The sequence below is a fragment of the Cavia porcellus genome, unplaced genomic scaffold (assembly GCF_034190915.1).
Source record: "Cavia porcellus strain 051 isolate PalLab524CR breed Dunkin Hartley unplaced genomic scaffold, mCavPor4.1 scaffold_11, whole genome shotgun sequence".
Lineage (NCBI taxonomy): Eukaryota > Metazoa > Chordata > Mammalia > Rodentia > Caviidae > Cavia > Cavia porcellus.
This window is the reverse complement of record NW_026947494.1, coordinates 79,090,059-79,107,436: the sequence shown is the minus strand read 5'-3', so window position 1 is coordinate 79,107,436 and position 17,378 is coordinate 79,090,059. Positions and strand designations below refer to the sequence as shown.

At 34.0% G+C, this 17,378-nt stretch overlaps 1 protein-coding gene across 8 annotated transcripts in view; it reads left to right on the top strand.

The window, feature by feature from the left end:
* The window catches only part of Sntg1 (syntrophin gamma 1), a 774,196-nt gene that overhangs the window by 506,727 nt on the left and 250,091 nt on the right, over nucleotides 1-17,378 (top strand). For all 8 annotated transcript variants that reach the window (XM_063258519.1, XM_063258518.1, XM_063258522.1 and 5 more), the window contains one exon: nucleotides 11,273-11,329. In XM_063258519.1, coding sequence (XP_063114589.1) covers nucleotides 11,273-11,329 — 57 coding nt within the window. The remainder of the gene's footprint in view (nucleotides 1-11,272; nucleotides 11,330-17,378) is intronic.

The following is a 17,378-nucleotide window of genomic DNA, read 5'->3' as shown; positions in this document are numbered from 1 at the left end:
AGATAAGGTAGCTGAGTGTGTTTGTAGTTGTGTCTTCTAATCTATGCCACAGATCTTCAGATCTATTTTTATTTCAGTGCCTTTTTGATTTTATTACAGTAGCTTTGTAATATAACTTCAGCTCAGGGATTGTGATGCCTCCTGCCTTACCTTTGTTGCTCAGAATTGCCTTTGCTATTCTATTTCTCTTCAGGTTCCAGATGAATTTTAGGAATGATTTCTCTAGATCTGTGAGGTATTCTAGTGGTATTTTGATTGAAATTACATGAAATCTGAATAACAATTTTGGAAGGATGGTCCTTTTCACAATATTTGTTCTTCCTATCCATGAACAGGAAATGTCTTTCCACTTTCTGAGATTCCCTCCATTACTTTTTGGGGGGTATTACATTTTCACTGAATAGATCTTTTACTTCTTTTGTTAGATTGATTCCTAAGTATTTCATTTTTTGGATGCCATTGTGAAGGGTGTGGCTTCTCTTATTTCTCTCTCAGGGAGTTTGTTGTTAGTGTACAGGAATGCTATTGACTTTTGAGTGTTGACTTTACATCCAGCTACATTACTGAATTTATTACATCTAGGAGTCTTTCAATGCAGTTTTGAAGTCTTCTATGGAGATTATTATGTCATCTGCAAATCCTCATAATTTAACTAACAGACATACTTGTATTGTGCCTGATTTTAACATAAAGGCTTTCAGTTTTTGGCCATTTAATATGATGTTGGCTGTTGGTTTGTTATAGATGGCCTTTATCATATTGAGGTAAAGACCATCTGTTTGCCAGTATTATATTGAGTAGTTTTGCATCTATGTTCATTAAGAAGATTGGCCTGGAGTTTCTTTTTTTGGCTGGATCTTTCTCTGGTTTTAGTATCAGAGTTATACTTGATTCCAGGAATGAGTTAGGTAGAATTTCTTCTCTTTCAATTTCATTTAAGTATTTGAGGAGTGTTGGCATTAAGTCTCCCTTGAATTTCTTGTAGAATTCAACAGTGAATCAATCAGGACCAGGGCCTTTGTTTTGTTGTAGTTGGTAAAGTTCTAATTACATTTTCAATTTCATTAACTGAAATTGGGCTATTTGGCAGTTTTACATCTTCTTGATCCAGTTTTGGTAATTCTTATGTTTCTAGGAATCTGTCCATTTCTTCTGTGTTATCAATCCTATGAGAGTAAAATAGGTATTGATGATCTTCTGTATTTCCACAGGGCCCGCAATAATTTCACCCTTTTCATTCATTAATGCATGAACTTGAGTTTTTCCTTCTTTTTAAAAATAAGATTGACTAAGGGCTTATCAATTTTATTTATTCTTTCAAAGAACAGACTCTTTGATTTTTTGATTCTTTGGATTGTTTTCTTAGTCTCTAATGCATTGATTTCTACTCTGATCTTTACAATTTCCTCCCTTCTTTTTTCTTTGAGCTTGACTTGCTCTTCTTTTTCTAGATTTTTGAGGTGTAGCATCAGTTTATTTATTGGTTATTTCTGCTTTCCTGATGTTGAAATTCACCACAATATATTTTCCTCTGAGGACTGCTTTCATTACATCCCACAGGTTCCAGTAAGTTGTATTTGTATTTTCATCTGCTTGTATGTATTGTTTATTTTCCTCTTTAATTTTTTCTGTGACCCACTGATGGCTTAGGAGTGTATTATTCAATTTCCATGTGTTTGTGAGGATTTTGCAATTTCTTTTGCCATTAATTTCTAGTTTCATAGCATTATGAACCAATAACATGCATTGGGTAGTATCAATTTATTTAAGCATGTTCTGTGGGTAGCTGGTCTATTTTAGAGAATGTCCCATGTGCAGCTAAGAAGTATGTATATTCTGATGTTGTTGGTAGAACACTCTGTTTATGTCCACCAAGTCCATTTGTTCACAGGTGTGACTCAGCTCTGCTATTTCTTTGCTGATTTTCTGTTTAGTTAATCTATCCCTTTATGTCAATGGCATGTTAAGGTCTCTCGTTACAATTGTGTTACTACTTATTTGATTTTTCATTTCTACTAATACTTGTTTTGTATAGCTGGGTGCTCCCAAATTTGGTGCATATATATTTATGATTCTTATCTCTTCCTCTGGAACTTTTCCCTTAACTAATATGTAATGACCTCCTTTATCTCTCCAGATCATATTTGGTTTGAAGTTCACATTGTCTGCAAACAGAATAGCTACCCCTGCTTTTTTAGGTTCCTGTTGCATGAAGTATTGTTTTCCATCCTTTGACTTTGTCTATGAGTTTCCTTTTGGATTAGTTGGTTTTCTCTTATACATCATATTGTTGGATGCTGTTTCTTGATCCATTCTGCCAGTCTGTTTCTTTCAATAGGTGAATTGAAGCCATTTATATTATTGGTTATAACTGATATATATTGGTTTATTTTTGATGTGTTATCCTTCTGCTGTTGATTCTGTACCTTTCCGCTCTGTTTAATTGTTTGCCTTGCTTAGTGTGTGTGTGTGTGTGTTTTTTTTTTCCTATGTCTATCTAGAATGTCATGCAGGTTTGATTTTACGGTCATCAAGTTCTTCAGCTGTTCTTTTTCATGCAAGTGTCTTATTTTCCATCCATTTTGAAGGACAGTTTTTCAGGGTAGTGTAATCTGTGTTGGTAGTCATTTTCCTTTAGGATCTGAAATAATTCACTCCATGCTCTTTTTTTTTCCATGCTCTTCTTGACTTCATTGTTTGTGTTGAGAAGTCTGCTGTGGTTCTGATAGGCTTTCCTTTATAAGTGATCTGTCTCTGCTAACAGGTTTTAATAGTTTGTTCTTATGTTGCATTTCTGGGATGTTGATTATTATATGTCTGGGTGTAGTTTTATTTTGATTATGGCTATTTGGAGTTCTACATGCTTCACTTATCTGTATCTCAGATTCCATTCTCATGTTTGAGTTTTCATCCATTACTTCTGTAAATAGCCTTTTGATATCATTTATTTTGTCACCTTCTTCACTTATACCTATTTCTCTTTTATTGCTTTTCTTTGCATCATCTTGAATTGTTACTTCCTGATTCCTTATTATTTTTAAAAGATCTTTCCTTTCATGTTCATTAGCTACAATCTTGTCTTCAAGATCTGAAGTCTCTCTTCACTTTCATTAAGGTGGTTTTGCTAATTTTGATGGAATTTTTTGATTTCCTGTATATCCCTTTGAATCTATTTCATGCATTCTGTTTGTTTCTTATATTGTTCATTGAAGGTTTCCATCTTTTAGCATTGTTCCTCTAGTTTTTTAACTATGTCTTCTTTAAATGTGTATAACATTTCTTTCATTACATTTATCATTTCTTCATTTACCTGGGAGATTATTTATGATCTGAGTTCTTTTATAGCTTCCTGGAGTTGTTTCTTTATATTCAGTTACTATTATTTCAGGAGTTCAGGTATAAGGCTTACATTTTGTTCTGTGTCCATGTCTCCTAGGCTTGCTTGGGATGGCCTGGAGGTTTGAGATTGAATATTGCTCTTTCATTTTGTCATTTTCCTATATTCCCTTAGGGAGGCCAAAGGCAACAAATTGAGGTAAAAACCATGTGTTGCAATTTTCTGTAGGGTTTTTAACAGCAATAAATTTTGAAATTTGTCAAATGCTTTTTCTGACTATTGAGATGATCATGTGATTTTTGTCCTTGGTTCTGTTAATATAATACATTTATTCATTTGGGTATGTTGAGACATCCCTGCATCCCTGGGATGAATACTAATTGGTCATGGTGAATAATCTTGATGATTTGTTTCATTTTGTTTGCTAGGATTTTTGAGGATTTTTACATCTCTGTTCATTTGGAAAATTGGCCCATAGTTACTTCACTGTTTTGGTTGGATCCTTCTATGGTTTGAGCATCAGAATAATACTTGCTTCCAGGAATGAATTTGTGCTTCCCTTTCAATTTTTATTAAAGGGTCTCATCAGTAGTGTCATCAGACCTTTAAAGATCTAATACATTTTAGCAGTGAATCCATCAGGTCGTGGCCTTTTCTTTTCAGTTATGTGTTTAACTGTCTCATCAGTTTCATTGACTGATATTGGGTGACTTAGAATTTTCACATTTTTCATTTGGTCTTGACAATTCATTTTTATCTAGGATTCTGTACATCTCCTCTTAGTTTCAATCTTACAAGAGCACAGGTTCTTAAAGTAGGTATGTTTTCAATACTTACTAATTACATTTATTGTGGGAAATTGGATGTGCACAATACACCTTGATTCCTTTTTTTTAAAATTTTATTTAAGGAGGAAAAAAAGCAGAGAAAGGGTACAAGTTATACAGATTTACAGAAAAAAATAAGGAAATCACTAGTTAATGGATTACATATTGTCATCTTAGAAATAATTGTTCAAGTCACAAAATTAAAGCTTGTAAAGTGGACATTCCAACAATGATACTGCAAACAGTTCTGTTCAATGATCCAATAAAACTCAGTGATATAATTTTCTATCTTATACACTTAAATATACATGCAGTTATTTCATTTAGAGCACTTTCTTTTCCTCTCTTTCATACAATAACTATTACACATTTTGGGTTTTATTGCTCCCACGGTTCTTATTACTTTTTTGGAAGAGAGTAAAACCAAATGTGACATAACAGAACAGAGTTGGTCAAATCAAAAGGGTGGACATAACAGATACTGTAAAAACATAATAGAAGATGATCAACAATGGTTACCATAATGCCTCCCGGTATTTCTAATAGAATTGCCTATATCATCAGTTATAATAAAATTGAACAAAACAGTAAAGAACAAAACCAACAAAACTAAAGCATTGGAGACATTGTAGGTCTTCAAAAGTAGATAAAAGTCATCGAGAATGGGCATCATAATGAATCTCACTATCTTCACAGCTGATGCCTAAACTTTTGAACCTGGTACTATGCAGCAAAACAGAATAGGGGAACATCAGTCAAAAACAAGATGGTGAGAGTAATACAGGGCTTTAAATCAAGATAATGGAAAGTCAAAGTGGGTTACTATAATATATCCTGCTATTTTTATTTATTTTTCCCTTAATTAAAAGGATAAAAATAAAAAAGTAAATAATGGAGTGGAGATTGAGATAAAAGAGGGCATAACAGCAAAACAGTGCAGATCAAAACATACCCATTTAAGCAAAATAGTGTTTCACCACAAGATAATCCTGACATAAAAGTAGTTACCATATTGTCTCTTTCCTTGAAATCCTTGAGTACAACTTTGTATACTGTAGCATTAAATATATCAAAACAATGTAAAACCATTTAAGAGAATGACAGCATTACAGGGTATTTAGAATCGACTAACAGAAAATGAACAATGGTTTCTGTATAATCTCCTTGTCTTTAAAAGTTTTTGCTTATACTATTGTACATAATAAAATCCAATAAGATACAACCTGTTTAGACCAATGGAGACAGAAGAACAAAAGCTTGATGAGACTTCAAAACAAGATGATACTAAATCAGTATTACCTATTAAGACGTCATTTTCTCCAAAATAGCTGTTCCTATCATCCAATCTTCTATGCCTCATTTCTGTTGAGCTCTTTTTCTGTCAGTAGCTGTCAGTTTGTCTTCTTCATTTTGTTCTCTGCTCCATTCGTTGTGGCCTCCCCACCACTATTTCTGGATTCTTTGTATTTTTCTTTTTTTAGAATATCCTTGCAATACTCTCTGTAGAGTTGAATTGGTGGTTGCAAATTTCCCCAGTTCCTCTTTATCCTGGAAGCACCTTGTTTTTCCATCAATTTCCAGGGATAGTTGTGCAGGATATCTCAATCTTGGCTGGAGATTATTATCTTTCAAATCTTGATTTATTTCCCCCCACGCTCTTCATAATTTGATGGTTTGTGCAGAGAAATCTGCTGTAATTCTGATGGGTGTTCCCTTGTAAGTGGTCTGTTTCTTGTCTCTGACAGCTTTTAATATTCTGTTCTTGTATTGAATTTCTGGAATTTTTATTATTATATGCCTGGGTGTTGCTCTGTTTGGGTTGTAGTTGGCTGGGGTTCTGTATGCCTCATACATCTTAGTATCTTTACCTTTTGCTAAATTAGGAAAATTATCCTGGATTATTTCTGTGAGTAGCTTTTGTAATTCATTTGTTTGTGTCCCTACTTCTTTTATGTTCTTAATTCTTAAGTTATGGATCCTCTTATCATCTTCTTGTCTTTGTATTATTGCTGTTTGTTTCTTTGTTATTTTTAAGAAGTTTTTCATTTCATGCTCCCATATTACAAATCTGTCCTCCAGTTCAGATAGTCTGTCCCTAGTTTCTTTCAAGCTGTTAGGCCAGTTTTCGATAGACTTTTTAGTTTCCTGGTAGTCGCTTTGAACCTGCTTCACGTATCCTATGCTTTCTCTATTTTCTCCATCAAACAATTCTCCCCTCTTTTTCTGTTCTTCCATTCCACCATCTGTTTTTTCTTGGGTGGTGTTTAGCATTTCTCTAATTATTCTGCTTACTTCTAGCTTCAGGTCATTGATAACTTCATTCCTGAACTGATCTATGAGCTCTCTAGATGGCGCTTTATGTCTATTGGTGTGGTGTCCGCTATTACCTGTTTCTCAGGATTGGGGGCTGAGGAGCCTTTCTTGTTGCTGCCTCTTCCCATATTCTTTGTTCCTTATATATGCAAGCTTATATAGGAGGCCCAGCTTCCCTCCCTGTCAGCCACAGCCTGATCAAATTGCACCAGTTAGGTGTTCTCGCCCACCGCAGCACACCAGGAAGTTCTAGACCAGGCAGCCTACGCGGGGCCCACCCCTCCAGGTCACCCTCAGGCTCTGGGATCTGGTTTGGGCTAGCCTACTGGGTCCGCCAGCAGCCTCACGTAGGCTAGGTACTTCTCACCAATCCCACCTGAGAGGGGTATATGTGGCTGAAGTCGCCACCGCGCCCTGCTGCCGCAAGTCTGCCCACCCTCTCTTTCTCCTCTTTCCAATGTTGGTTCTCTCCCCATTTCTAAAAGTTCTATTTTCATCATCATTTTCCCTTTCAAATAAATTTTTTTCAGTTTCCTTTACCTCCCCTAGCTCTTCTGTCTCTTTTGTCCTTTTGTTCCCTCAAAACAATCTCCCTGTTTCCTATTTATGCCTTGTATTTTGCAGTCTCTCTCTCTTTCTCTCTCTCTCTCTCTCTCTCTCTCTCTCTCTCTCTCTATTTCTCTCGTCTCTCATAAGAAAAGCTATGTGATATTTAAGATTGTGTTTCTAACTTATTTCATTTCTAATCATGTTCTCAAGTAGCTTCCATTTGCCTGTGGTTGCCTCAAATTTACCTTTATGTCAAAATAGTACTAAAGTCAGTATTAGATTTCCAAAAAAAACTAAACATAGCTCATTTCTTTTTATTGCTGAGTCATATTTCATTATACTTAGCTTGTTCACCCAATCACCAATCAGAGAATAACCTACTTGATCATTTGCCGTTTTTCAGTAATGAATACAACTTCTGTAAACGTGTGCAAACTTTTGTGTAAATGTTTTCAAGACAATTGGGTAAATAGTACAATTTGAACCATGTGTTATGACTAAGTGTACCTTGGTAAGAAACAGATAGGCTTTGGGGGATTTATTTGGGATTTTTTTTTTTAAATTTAACATATAAATACATTGATTTAGGCTCTGTGCTTACTGTTTGGCATTAAACTTTAAGGAAGACATAGCTATAGTTTTAAAAGTTTTTAGTAGAAAAATTTATAAAGAATATATACTCTCTTAATAATTAATTACAAGTTCTATGAGAGTCATAAGTAAATGCATATTTTAATAATTAAAATTTATCATTTGTGTTATGAGTCTTTTTCCATATTTATTTATTCTTTCCTGTCAAAAGAACTAGTGACATTTCCTATCACCTCTTTTCCTGCACAATTTGTTTCTTTCATGCAAAATCAATACAGTTTTCTAACTGGTAATCTCTCTAGCTTTTATACTGTTTCCACTTCTTTTAAACCTTATCAAAGCCATACCTCAAGAACTGCAATAACTAGGCTACAAGATGCCAACATTTTTTTTGGTAAAATTTCACTTCACATTTTTATACAGCATATGTGTGTTTCAAATGCAGTATTCAAAGAATAAGTTTAAAATACTTTTTTCTATAAAGCACAATAAGTATTTAAAACAAACTTTATAGTCACACTTACACTGATGAGGTATGTACCGAATCTTGCAGTATCTACTTTTACTGGATTGGTGAAACTCACTGCATTTAGTTAAGAATAGGAAGATTTAAAATGTCATTGGCACTGTGTTTTTAAAAACTGATAGTATTTTGGTCCTCCAAAGGACAATACTCTGTTACCAGGCAACAATGTTTAGGATACTCAACATATAACTAAATAAACTTTGAAATCAGCTTCTGGTATTCTCTGATTTGTGAAGTGAGTAGTTGAAACAATTCATGGGGACAGGAGTAGAGAACCAGATGTGGAATTATGGAAGGAGGTAGAGCGGCAGGATGAATAGAGACATAAACAATTGGTAAGATCAGGAAGGTCCAAATGGAAATCTTACTTTCTTTCTATGCATCTTGATGCTTGCAGTGACTTAGTTACAATTCTCCTCTAAAAACTCAATTAAACCAAGCACAGTGACAGACTTCTGTAATCCCAGCAATCTCAGAAATTGAGGCAGGAAAATTACAAATTAAGCGCAACCCCAGAAATTTAGATCTTTCTCAAAATGAAAAATTAGAAAAGCCTGGGTGTGTAGCTCAGGGTGAAGTTCTTGAGGTCAGTAACACACGCATGTGCACGCACAAACACGCGCACACACACACACACACACACACACACACGGTAATTGGCCCTGTTGTCCCATCTTTCTTAAGAATAGCTAATGAAACAGTACCATATGGAGGTGCGTTAGTGGAAATGTGCATATATCCCTGCCTGGGTGTTTAAACATCATTAAATAAATGCTGTTTCTGAGATTTTCAGCAGCCAGTTTCTGCTGACTCTTGAAACTCTTTTCTGCATCAGCAATTTTGTGTCTGATTTGGAACTTGTTCTAAATATTCACCACCAAAGAATGAAAAGGAGACTTGCAGAGAATGAGCAAAAGCTTCTTGACACCTTTGACAAGCCTGGTGTGTTTGCAATTCCTATCCAAGAAAACCAGCATTTTAGTGTGCACTAAAGTATAGAATACAGATTACTTACCACAGGACTTAAATAATTGTTCCTAATTATAATGCATTTACTCTGATGGACTTTTTAGTTTTTAGTTTTTGGCAGTAGAGACTGAACCCAAGACCTTCTCACTAAGCTACATACTCCGTTCATTTTTATATTTTTAATTTTGCATTAAGGTTTCACTAAGTTCCTAAATTGTCCAAGTTGGTTTTGAATTTCTGTCCTTCTGCCTCAACCTCCCAGAGTGCTAAGGCTTTGGACCTGTGCACAGCTGCATAGAACTGTCCCATTGGTTTTACAAGCATTTAAGAAATCAAGAATTCATTCCTTGAAGAAAAGAATTAAGGAAATTGTTTAAAAACTTCAACAATTTTATGTTACTTTGATTGGCAGTTTTGTGAAAGCAATTGGCTTATCTGTGATAAGAGGAAAATCACTATTTAATTATCTATCCCTATCTCAGTCCTCCTGTGTTTGAGCTACTGTATGGTGTAAATATTTGAATGTGAGCTGGATAAATATTAATTAGAGATTTAAGTGACTATTTGTTAAGAATTCCTGTCTAGTCCTTTAATATTCATTAATTTTGTACTCTCTGTCAGGATTCTGCACAAGTATTCATCCATGAAGTTGTTACTCTATGTTACTTATCAGCATTTTGCAGATTTAGAAACATGGACTTGTGATTTAAGTAATTTGGCAAATATGTTAAAACCCTGAATACTTAAATGACTAATGGATTCTTTGACTTCAATGTCAATGTAGTTTCAATTTCTATTCCAATATAGTTCAACTTCCTTTAATAAATCTTAGATATTAATCAAGCAGTAATTAATATTAACCAATTGTTCTTGCCCTGTTCAGTACAAGGATATTTATAATAAATATTTGGTTTGTTTTAAATGAGGTTTTCTGCATATACAATGCACTCACTCATTTCCTTTTGGCAGTTTCCATATATGCATGGACATTGTGATATAAATTCTACAATATAACATCTCCCTAGACTTGAGATTTTACTAGTATTAAGTAATGTAACAGTGAGCTCATAAATAAAAAATTTAATCAAAATGCAGGTTATTAATATGATTAGCATGTTTTATATTTTAAGTGCAGAAATTTCAATATGCATATAAATTTATTTGCTTAAATAAAATATTAGTATTGATATGAAAATATGATTTAATGATGAGTTAAAAGAAGAAAATAACATAAAAATTGATGAAACTTCTCCACACATTGTTAAGAAGTAGATAATTTATATTTCTGAATGTTATTTATTTACACTTACAAGATGTACTAAATATATATGTATATAAATACAGATTTCAATTATTAATAAATATTAGCTAATATTTCTTATAGTATGGCAGTCTTACTATTTTAAAGTGCCATTTTTATTTATTAAAAGTAAATATTTGCCTGAAAAGATTTCACTTTACCAAAATGATGAGATTTTTTTTCTGTCTTAAATATTTAGCAAGAGTCATCAGAAGCAACATGTTTTTCAAATTTTCACCGATTCAGTGGAGCCCTGGGAGAATAAGAAAGTGAGGGCACGATTCATCTATAATCTTGAGACCAGTGTTAATATTTAGAAATGGATACCCAGACAAATAAATTTGGCATTTTGGAACTGCAGAGGCCAGACAACAAATATCTTATCCTGAATTCAGGAGAAGGATGGTATTTTATATATGGAGGGGTTAGGGAAAGAGTAAGAAGACATTAACTAGAGATGTTTTTAAAAAATGAAATAGGTTAGAGATCATAGGTTTCAGCCCCTCAGTGTTATCTAGAGATGATGGTATTAAAACAGTGATTATTGATTATCAAATAGAAAATTATAGGTTTGTCCCAAAGTGGTTCTTTGTCCCTTTGTAATTTTTTAAAGCTTTACAAACAATGTCTGCATCGTGGTGTCCACTGTAGAAGGGTAAGCAAACTGATTTTGAAAATCGGTAACTCCATGATCCTATTGTATAGGCATGTAATTCACTCTTTGTCCAAACATGCAGTTAATAATTTTGAAGTCGACTTACTCACCATTTCCAGCTCAGACATCATGTGAATCATTCATGTGCTGTGATGCTGCATCCTTGAAGCTTGGCCTAACCATTATTAAAACTCCTGTCTTTCAGGAAAGAACGGTGACCATCAGAAGACAAACTGTAGGAGGATTCGGATTAAGCATAAAGGTAGCTTGACTTTCTAGTCTATCCTTATAAAAGACAAGCTGTAAAGACTAATGTTTTGTGTATTTTAACTGATAATTAATAATTATGAAAAAATGGATATCGCAAACTCCTTGATAGTTGGAATGCAATGCAAATTAGATAGGCTCTCACATTACACTGTGCATACTTTAGCTTTTTATTGAAACAATTAAAAAAGATTTTGGAATTTTATTTCTCTTGACATTTATTATAACTCACTAACATTCTTTGTTCTGGTTTATTCTAAAATACATGCACATATCTTTCTTTAGCCCTCCATAGCAGGAAGTGAATCTATTTAGCACAAGTTATGCTAATAAGACTTGAAAACAAGTGAAAAATTTTCTGCTTCTATTCATTTTTTTCTTTGTTTAATTTTCACTTTCATTAAAGAAATCATTTAATATCATTTAGCAATGCCACATTCATTTATTATGAAACTTTAAAGGCTTTTAATTTGGAACACAGTTGACTCAGACATATAACACGTCTAGAAATTAGGATGATTGACAACAAAATAAATTTTGAAAGTATAAGAAGCGAAGTCAACCCAGTAACTGTAATATCCTTAGCAAACCTGCATCCTTACCTAGATAAATTAAACTTTATCCCGACTTTTTATTCATGTAGAATCAAAATCATTTATACATCGCATACACATTTCACTGAATTTTAACACAAATCAGGTTTTACACTTGGAAAGCTAAACTTTGAATTTTGTGCATGCCATCTTTGGTCAATTTTGTGAAAAGGACCCAGGAAGTGACAGAGGGAACTGAAACTCCCAACCTACAAGATGTCCGGTATGAGTTCCTGTTTTCTAAAACTGAAGAATTAATTTTAAGTTAAGAGCAGAATATATTTATTGAGAAAAAGAAATCTGTCCAAGAGAGAGACAGAAGGGTCCTGAGTGTGTTGCTAAAGACTGTCTTTCCAGGGACTTATAAAGAGTTAAACAGTTAAGTGAGGCAGGGACAAGGTGGGGAAGACATGGGAACTTGCGAGGTGGATCAGGGACCGAACTATGGTCAACCAATAAGATGATGAGCATAATCGCTCAGGTAAAATTGATTAAATTGGTGACAAATGGGAAAGAGAGTCACATAGCAATGGTGCATACTTAAAGAGCAGTGACTCTTCCATTAGGGGTTTGGGATAGTGACTCTTGGCTTCCTCAGAGATTCCTATTTAGAATATCAATTCCTGATGTTTATCCTTAGGAGGTCTGTCGGTGCATTTGACTTATCTTTTGTCTTGAAGTATGGCCCACAACTGTCTCCCCTACTGTTGCAAGGTATCTGGCCTTCAAGGGTCCAGCCCTGTATGACTGTCTCTAATATTTCTATCTAACTCTGTGGTCTGTAACAAGAAGGAAGTCAATGCAAAAGCATTGTGCTGTCTGTAATGAGAATATTAGCATATAAAACATTAGCTCTAAAATACATTTTCTATTTCCTTTATCTATGAGCAGTTAAGATCATGTAGGCATGCAGAACAAATTACAGGATTTAAAAAATGTGCCATAGGAATTCTGTTATTAAATAGACAAGCTTTCTTTTTCGTTGTGATTTTTTTCTGCCAAGATAGTTATTGAAATTACTGTGCAAATTTTAGAGGCAAACCATTAAATATACTAGAAAGCCAATGAACAAAATCAAACAACAAATTTGATTTTATTTGCATGATACGTTATTCTTGATGCTGGCGTGGATTCTATTTCAGTAGTGGAATTATATTACAGTGTGGAACTATACTAATTGTGTGCCACTGAAAAGTGTTCTTCTCTTTTTCTTTTATAATCTATTTATAATTTATACCAAATAACACAATGCCATTTATTTTTACTGAAATGTCACATTTTCTCTTAGTGTTTGAATCATTTGGAATTTTGTTAGTTTGCTTACTAATATTTTAATTATTTCAGCTTGAATATATAATGCAGCAATTTTCTTTAAAAAGTATATATTTACCGTTAAAAATCAGATCACAAAATATTTCAACTATATTTTTGCCCGTTTTTAGAATATTTGACCAAAAAGTGAATTACTATAAAATTGTTATTATACCCACAGACACACTAATCAGCAAACAGCAACTAAATTTTAATTTGGAATATTATACATTCATCACAAAAGAATTACTTTTGTACCTTGCCACTTGGTTTTCTTAATAGTGCTTTGAAGTTTTATTTTCTGTTTTTGATACTAGCTTTCCTTCTAGTCATACTTTTAAAAATATTATTATTAATTGTAAGTAATAATATATAATATATAAATCTTATCTTTTTATACTAGAATTTTATGAACTAATGTATTTATGAGCACTATTTTCTTTAGAACTGAGAGCTTTAAAACATTTTAAAATATTTTAAAAAGCCATTCCAAGCTAAAAGCATAGCAATACCGTGATGCTGTATCATCTGTTAAATGCTACCAAATTTTGAGGGAATAATGTAATCGTGCATATAAATATACATATATTTTAACTTTACTTGTTTTGGTTAAATCAGCATATCTGGCACATGCTAGAGGTTTTATAGTAAGAATCATTCATTAAAATGTTTAATATAGCAACAAGGAATAGCAGAAGGAAGAGGACATGTTGGACAGCTGAAAAGGCATTTACCAGCCGAGTTAGGATGCATACAGGTCTGAAGTGAATTTCACGTGCCTTAGAATGCAGAGTATCTCAGTTTTGTCTTCCAAAAGAAGCTATTTGTTTAAAACTTGGGTTAAAGCTAAGGAAATAGGCTTTTTCACCAGAAAAGACTGAAGTATTTTAACATGCTCTCGTATTGTTTTGCTCTCAATACTTGGTTCCTGGCACTTTCCTGACACAGTTACCACCAGCCTGGAGAATTCCTCAGTTCTCCCACAGGGCAGTCAGTGCAGAGGGGATTCTGATTTCTTCATAACATTTGATTTATTAGCATGCTTCAGTCATCATAAAATTAGGCAATATAGTCTTTCTGTGGCTACCAATGTCCAAAAATCCTTGATGCCTGTTTCCTATACTGCACTGTCATGAGACTTTTCTTCACAGAATCCTGGCAGGGATGTATGCTGGTAATAAAATAAACCAACTTTTACATTATTTTCTCCACCTTGTACAAAATAATATTGAATTTCTGGGAGAAAAATCTGCAGGTAGCTTACAGATTGAGATAGTTGTATGTCTATAGTTTAATACAGAATTTTGATCACCTCCCTTGAAAGGTGAATGTTAAAATATGATATAGAGCACACTAAATGAGCTTCTCATGTCAAAAATTCCAAAGTGCCAAATAATAAGGGCAAAATAAAATTTAGAGATGAAAGATAGAACCTCTGTGACTCTTCTGTGAAAGCTATATATTCTTATATTCTATTCAAAGACATTAGACATGAAGTGTAGATTACAACCACTTAAAAACATAGGCATCAGTTACATTTGTGTGTATGTAAGAGTTACTGATTTGTATTCATAGACACTGTTATTCTTTAAGGGCTTAACCTTTCATCCTTTTATAACAAAAATGAAAAGATAAAGAGCAAAGCATCCTATATACTGTGACCTATTCTAAATATGAAAGCACAGAAATAGCGTAGTTTCAACTGAGAGGTAAATTTGAGCTCCTGCTGCACATGGTGGCAGATGTCCTGATCACACAAGTGCCATACCCAAGGCTACCACTCCTGTGTTTTTTTTTTTTTTTTTTTTAAACCAGGAATCAAACTCAGGGCTTCAGGCTTGTCAGGCAGGTGCTGTGTCACTGAGCTGTATCCCCAGCCCAAGGCTGCCAATCTCATTCCCATATTCCTACTACCTTGATCCCAGCTCTTAAAATTAATTACAAGGCATTCTCTCATCTGTGTGGAGCATGCCTATTTCTGGGCAGAGCTCCTCTCTCTGACTTCACATTCTGTATTACAGTCATTTTTCCTTATTCTTTAACGAGTCTAGTAGGATCAAATGATTAAGTAAACCAAATGTAAGAAGTGAAATTTGTACGTACTCACACTAACACATGATCCTCTGTTCTCTTTATCAGACCCTTATCTCTGAGTCCTTTCCATTACCTCACAGAGATATGTCCACTTGCCTCGCTAATGAGAGCCCATTTGAGGGCATTTTGTGCTGTGCTGACACCTGCCCTGGCTCTCCAGGAAGCCTTGTTTATTTAAGCTCTTTCTCTCAGGTCCTCTTTCAGAGGCATTCTCTGACCTGCTGTGACGTTAACTTTGGTCCTCTTTAACCATCATCTCCCGGCTACCGGCATTGTTCAGTTTGCTTTATTTAAAACATTGCTCCAAAATCATGGACTTGGTGTCTTTTCCTAGTTTTAGGTTTGCTTTTTGTTTTTGTTTTAAGTTTGATTCTCGGTAGAAAATCAAGCTTTTCTATTAACATTTTTTCCTGATTTCCACAAAAGCCAAAGCAATGTTTGTGAAAAACTGGACAAAAGTACTTCTGAACTTTTCACTCATAGTCACATATCTCTTTTGTATTCAGGATGACTCGGCTTCTTTGGTAATGGTCAGATTTATCAGGTTCCAGAGTTACCTGTTGGTCTTCACCTGCATGCTGGTCTGACCCATGGCCTCTGACCAGATTATTTTTCCACAACTGCACATCACTTTACCAGCACCGTCTGACCCTTCTCCCACTTCTGGGCAACTTATCTTTCCTTTAAGTTCCTACAAAAGATTCTTCAAGTATCCATCCCTTCAGTCTGCAGAATTCTGAGCATTACCTTTCTACAAATAACTTCATACACTCCACGACTACATTCACGATACCACCAAGCTTTGCATCACAGCATCCAAAGGTCTTGCACTTTTGCCTCAATCTACTTATGAGAATTAGCACGAGCCACTATGAAGACTGGCACAATTTTGCCTTTATGAGACTGACTTATTTCCTATATTTTAAAAATATAAGTTTTATATTTGCACATTATTAAACTATACCTCTGTCCTCATAATTTTTTTCAGATAACCGCTTTCTAAGGAAAGGATGTTTTAACGACTATTACTAAACAATATTGACGATATTTTCTAATAAAATCAACTTTGTGTAATAATGAATTATCAATGCTCATCAAGCAAGTGCACTTGATTGGGGTGTTTTCTATTTGGAAGCAACTTTTAAGGCTCACAAATATAATTATAATTATTGTAACAATTAGTCATTTTATCATTAATGAATAATTGCTAACATTTATGACCTGTACATGAAGTGCCATATTCAGAGTTAAGAGTGTGTTATATTTTATTTAATTTGACTTAATTATCCAGCAAATAGACAGATATTGTTACCCTTTCCAGAAACAATGAGTTTAAAAATTAATGGGCTGAGTAATTCACCCATTGTGATAAGTGGCAGAACTGAACCTGCACCTCAACTACAGCTGATGACATGGTTCTTACTCTTAATATTATTCTTTATATTTATAAAACCTGAACTAGATGACCTCTGAACTTTCTAGTGGGAACACAAATAATGCTTTCTCTAAGCTACTCTCATTTTGCTTTATTTAAACTGAAACAAATAAATAAGAATGGATAACTCAGTCAAGTCACTTCCTAACATCTAGAGTGAGGTACTAGTCGTATCAAATTTAACAAGAAAAAAAAATACCTTCATGGTAGATGAAATAATTTTCTGCTTTTGAGATTTGTTAGTGATTTATGGGTAAAAGTCTGGAAATAACAACTCTTAATATAGGTAAGCACACATTGGTATAAATTTCTTTATAGTCTGTCCCTAGACTTTTTTTCCTATTTATTTATTTATTTATTTATTTATTTATTTATTTTTGGTACTAGGGATCAAACTCAGGACCTCATACTTGCCAGGCAGGCACTTATGCCACTGAGCTAAACCTCCGGCTGCCCCTGGATTCTTGTACTTAGTCTTATTCAATAGTTTCCACCAAACACAAATGAATGTGTGCCTTTCAAAATAAAAATAGAATGTAAAACAGATAAATTGTCAACCTTAGTTTCAAGGCCATGGTTTCTTTGCAAGAGACAGTTAAACCACTGGACAA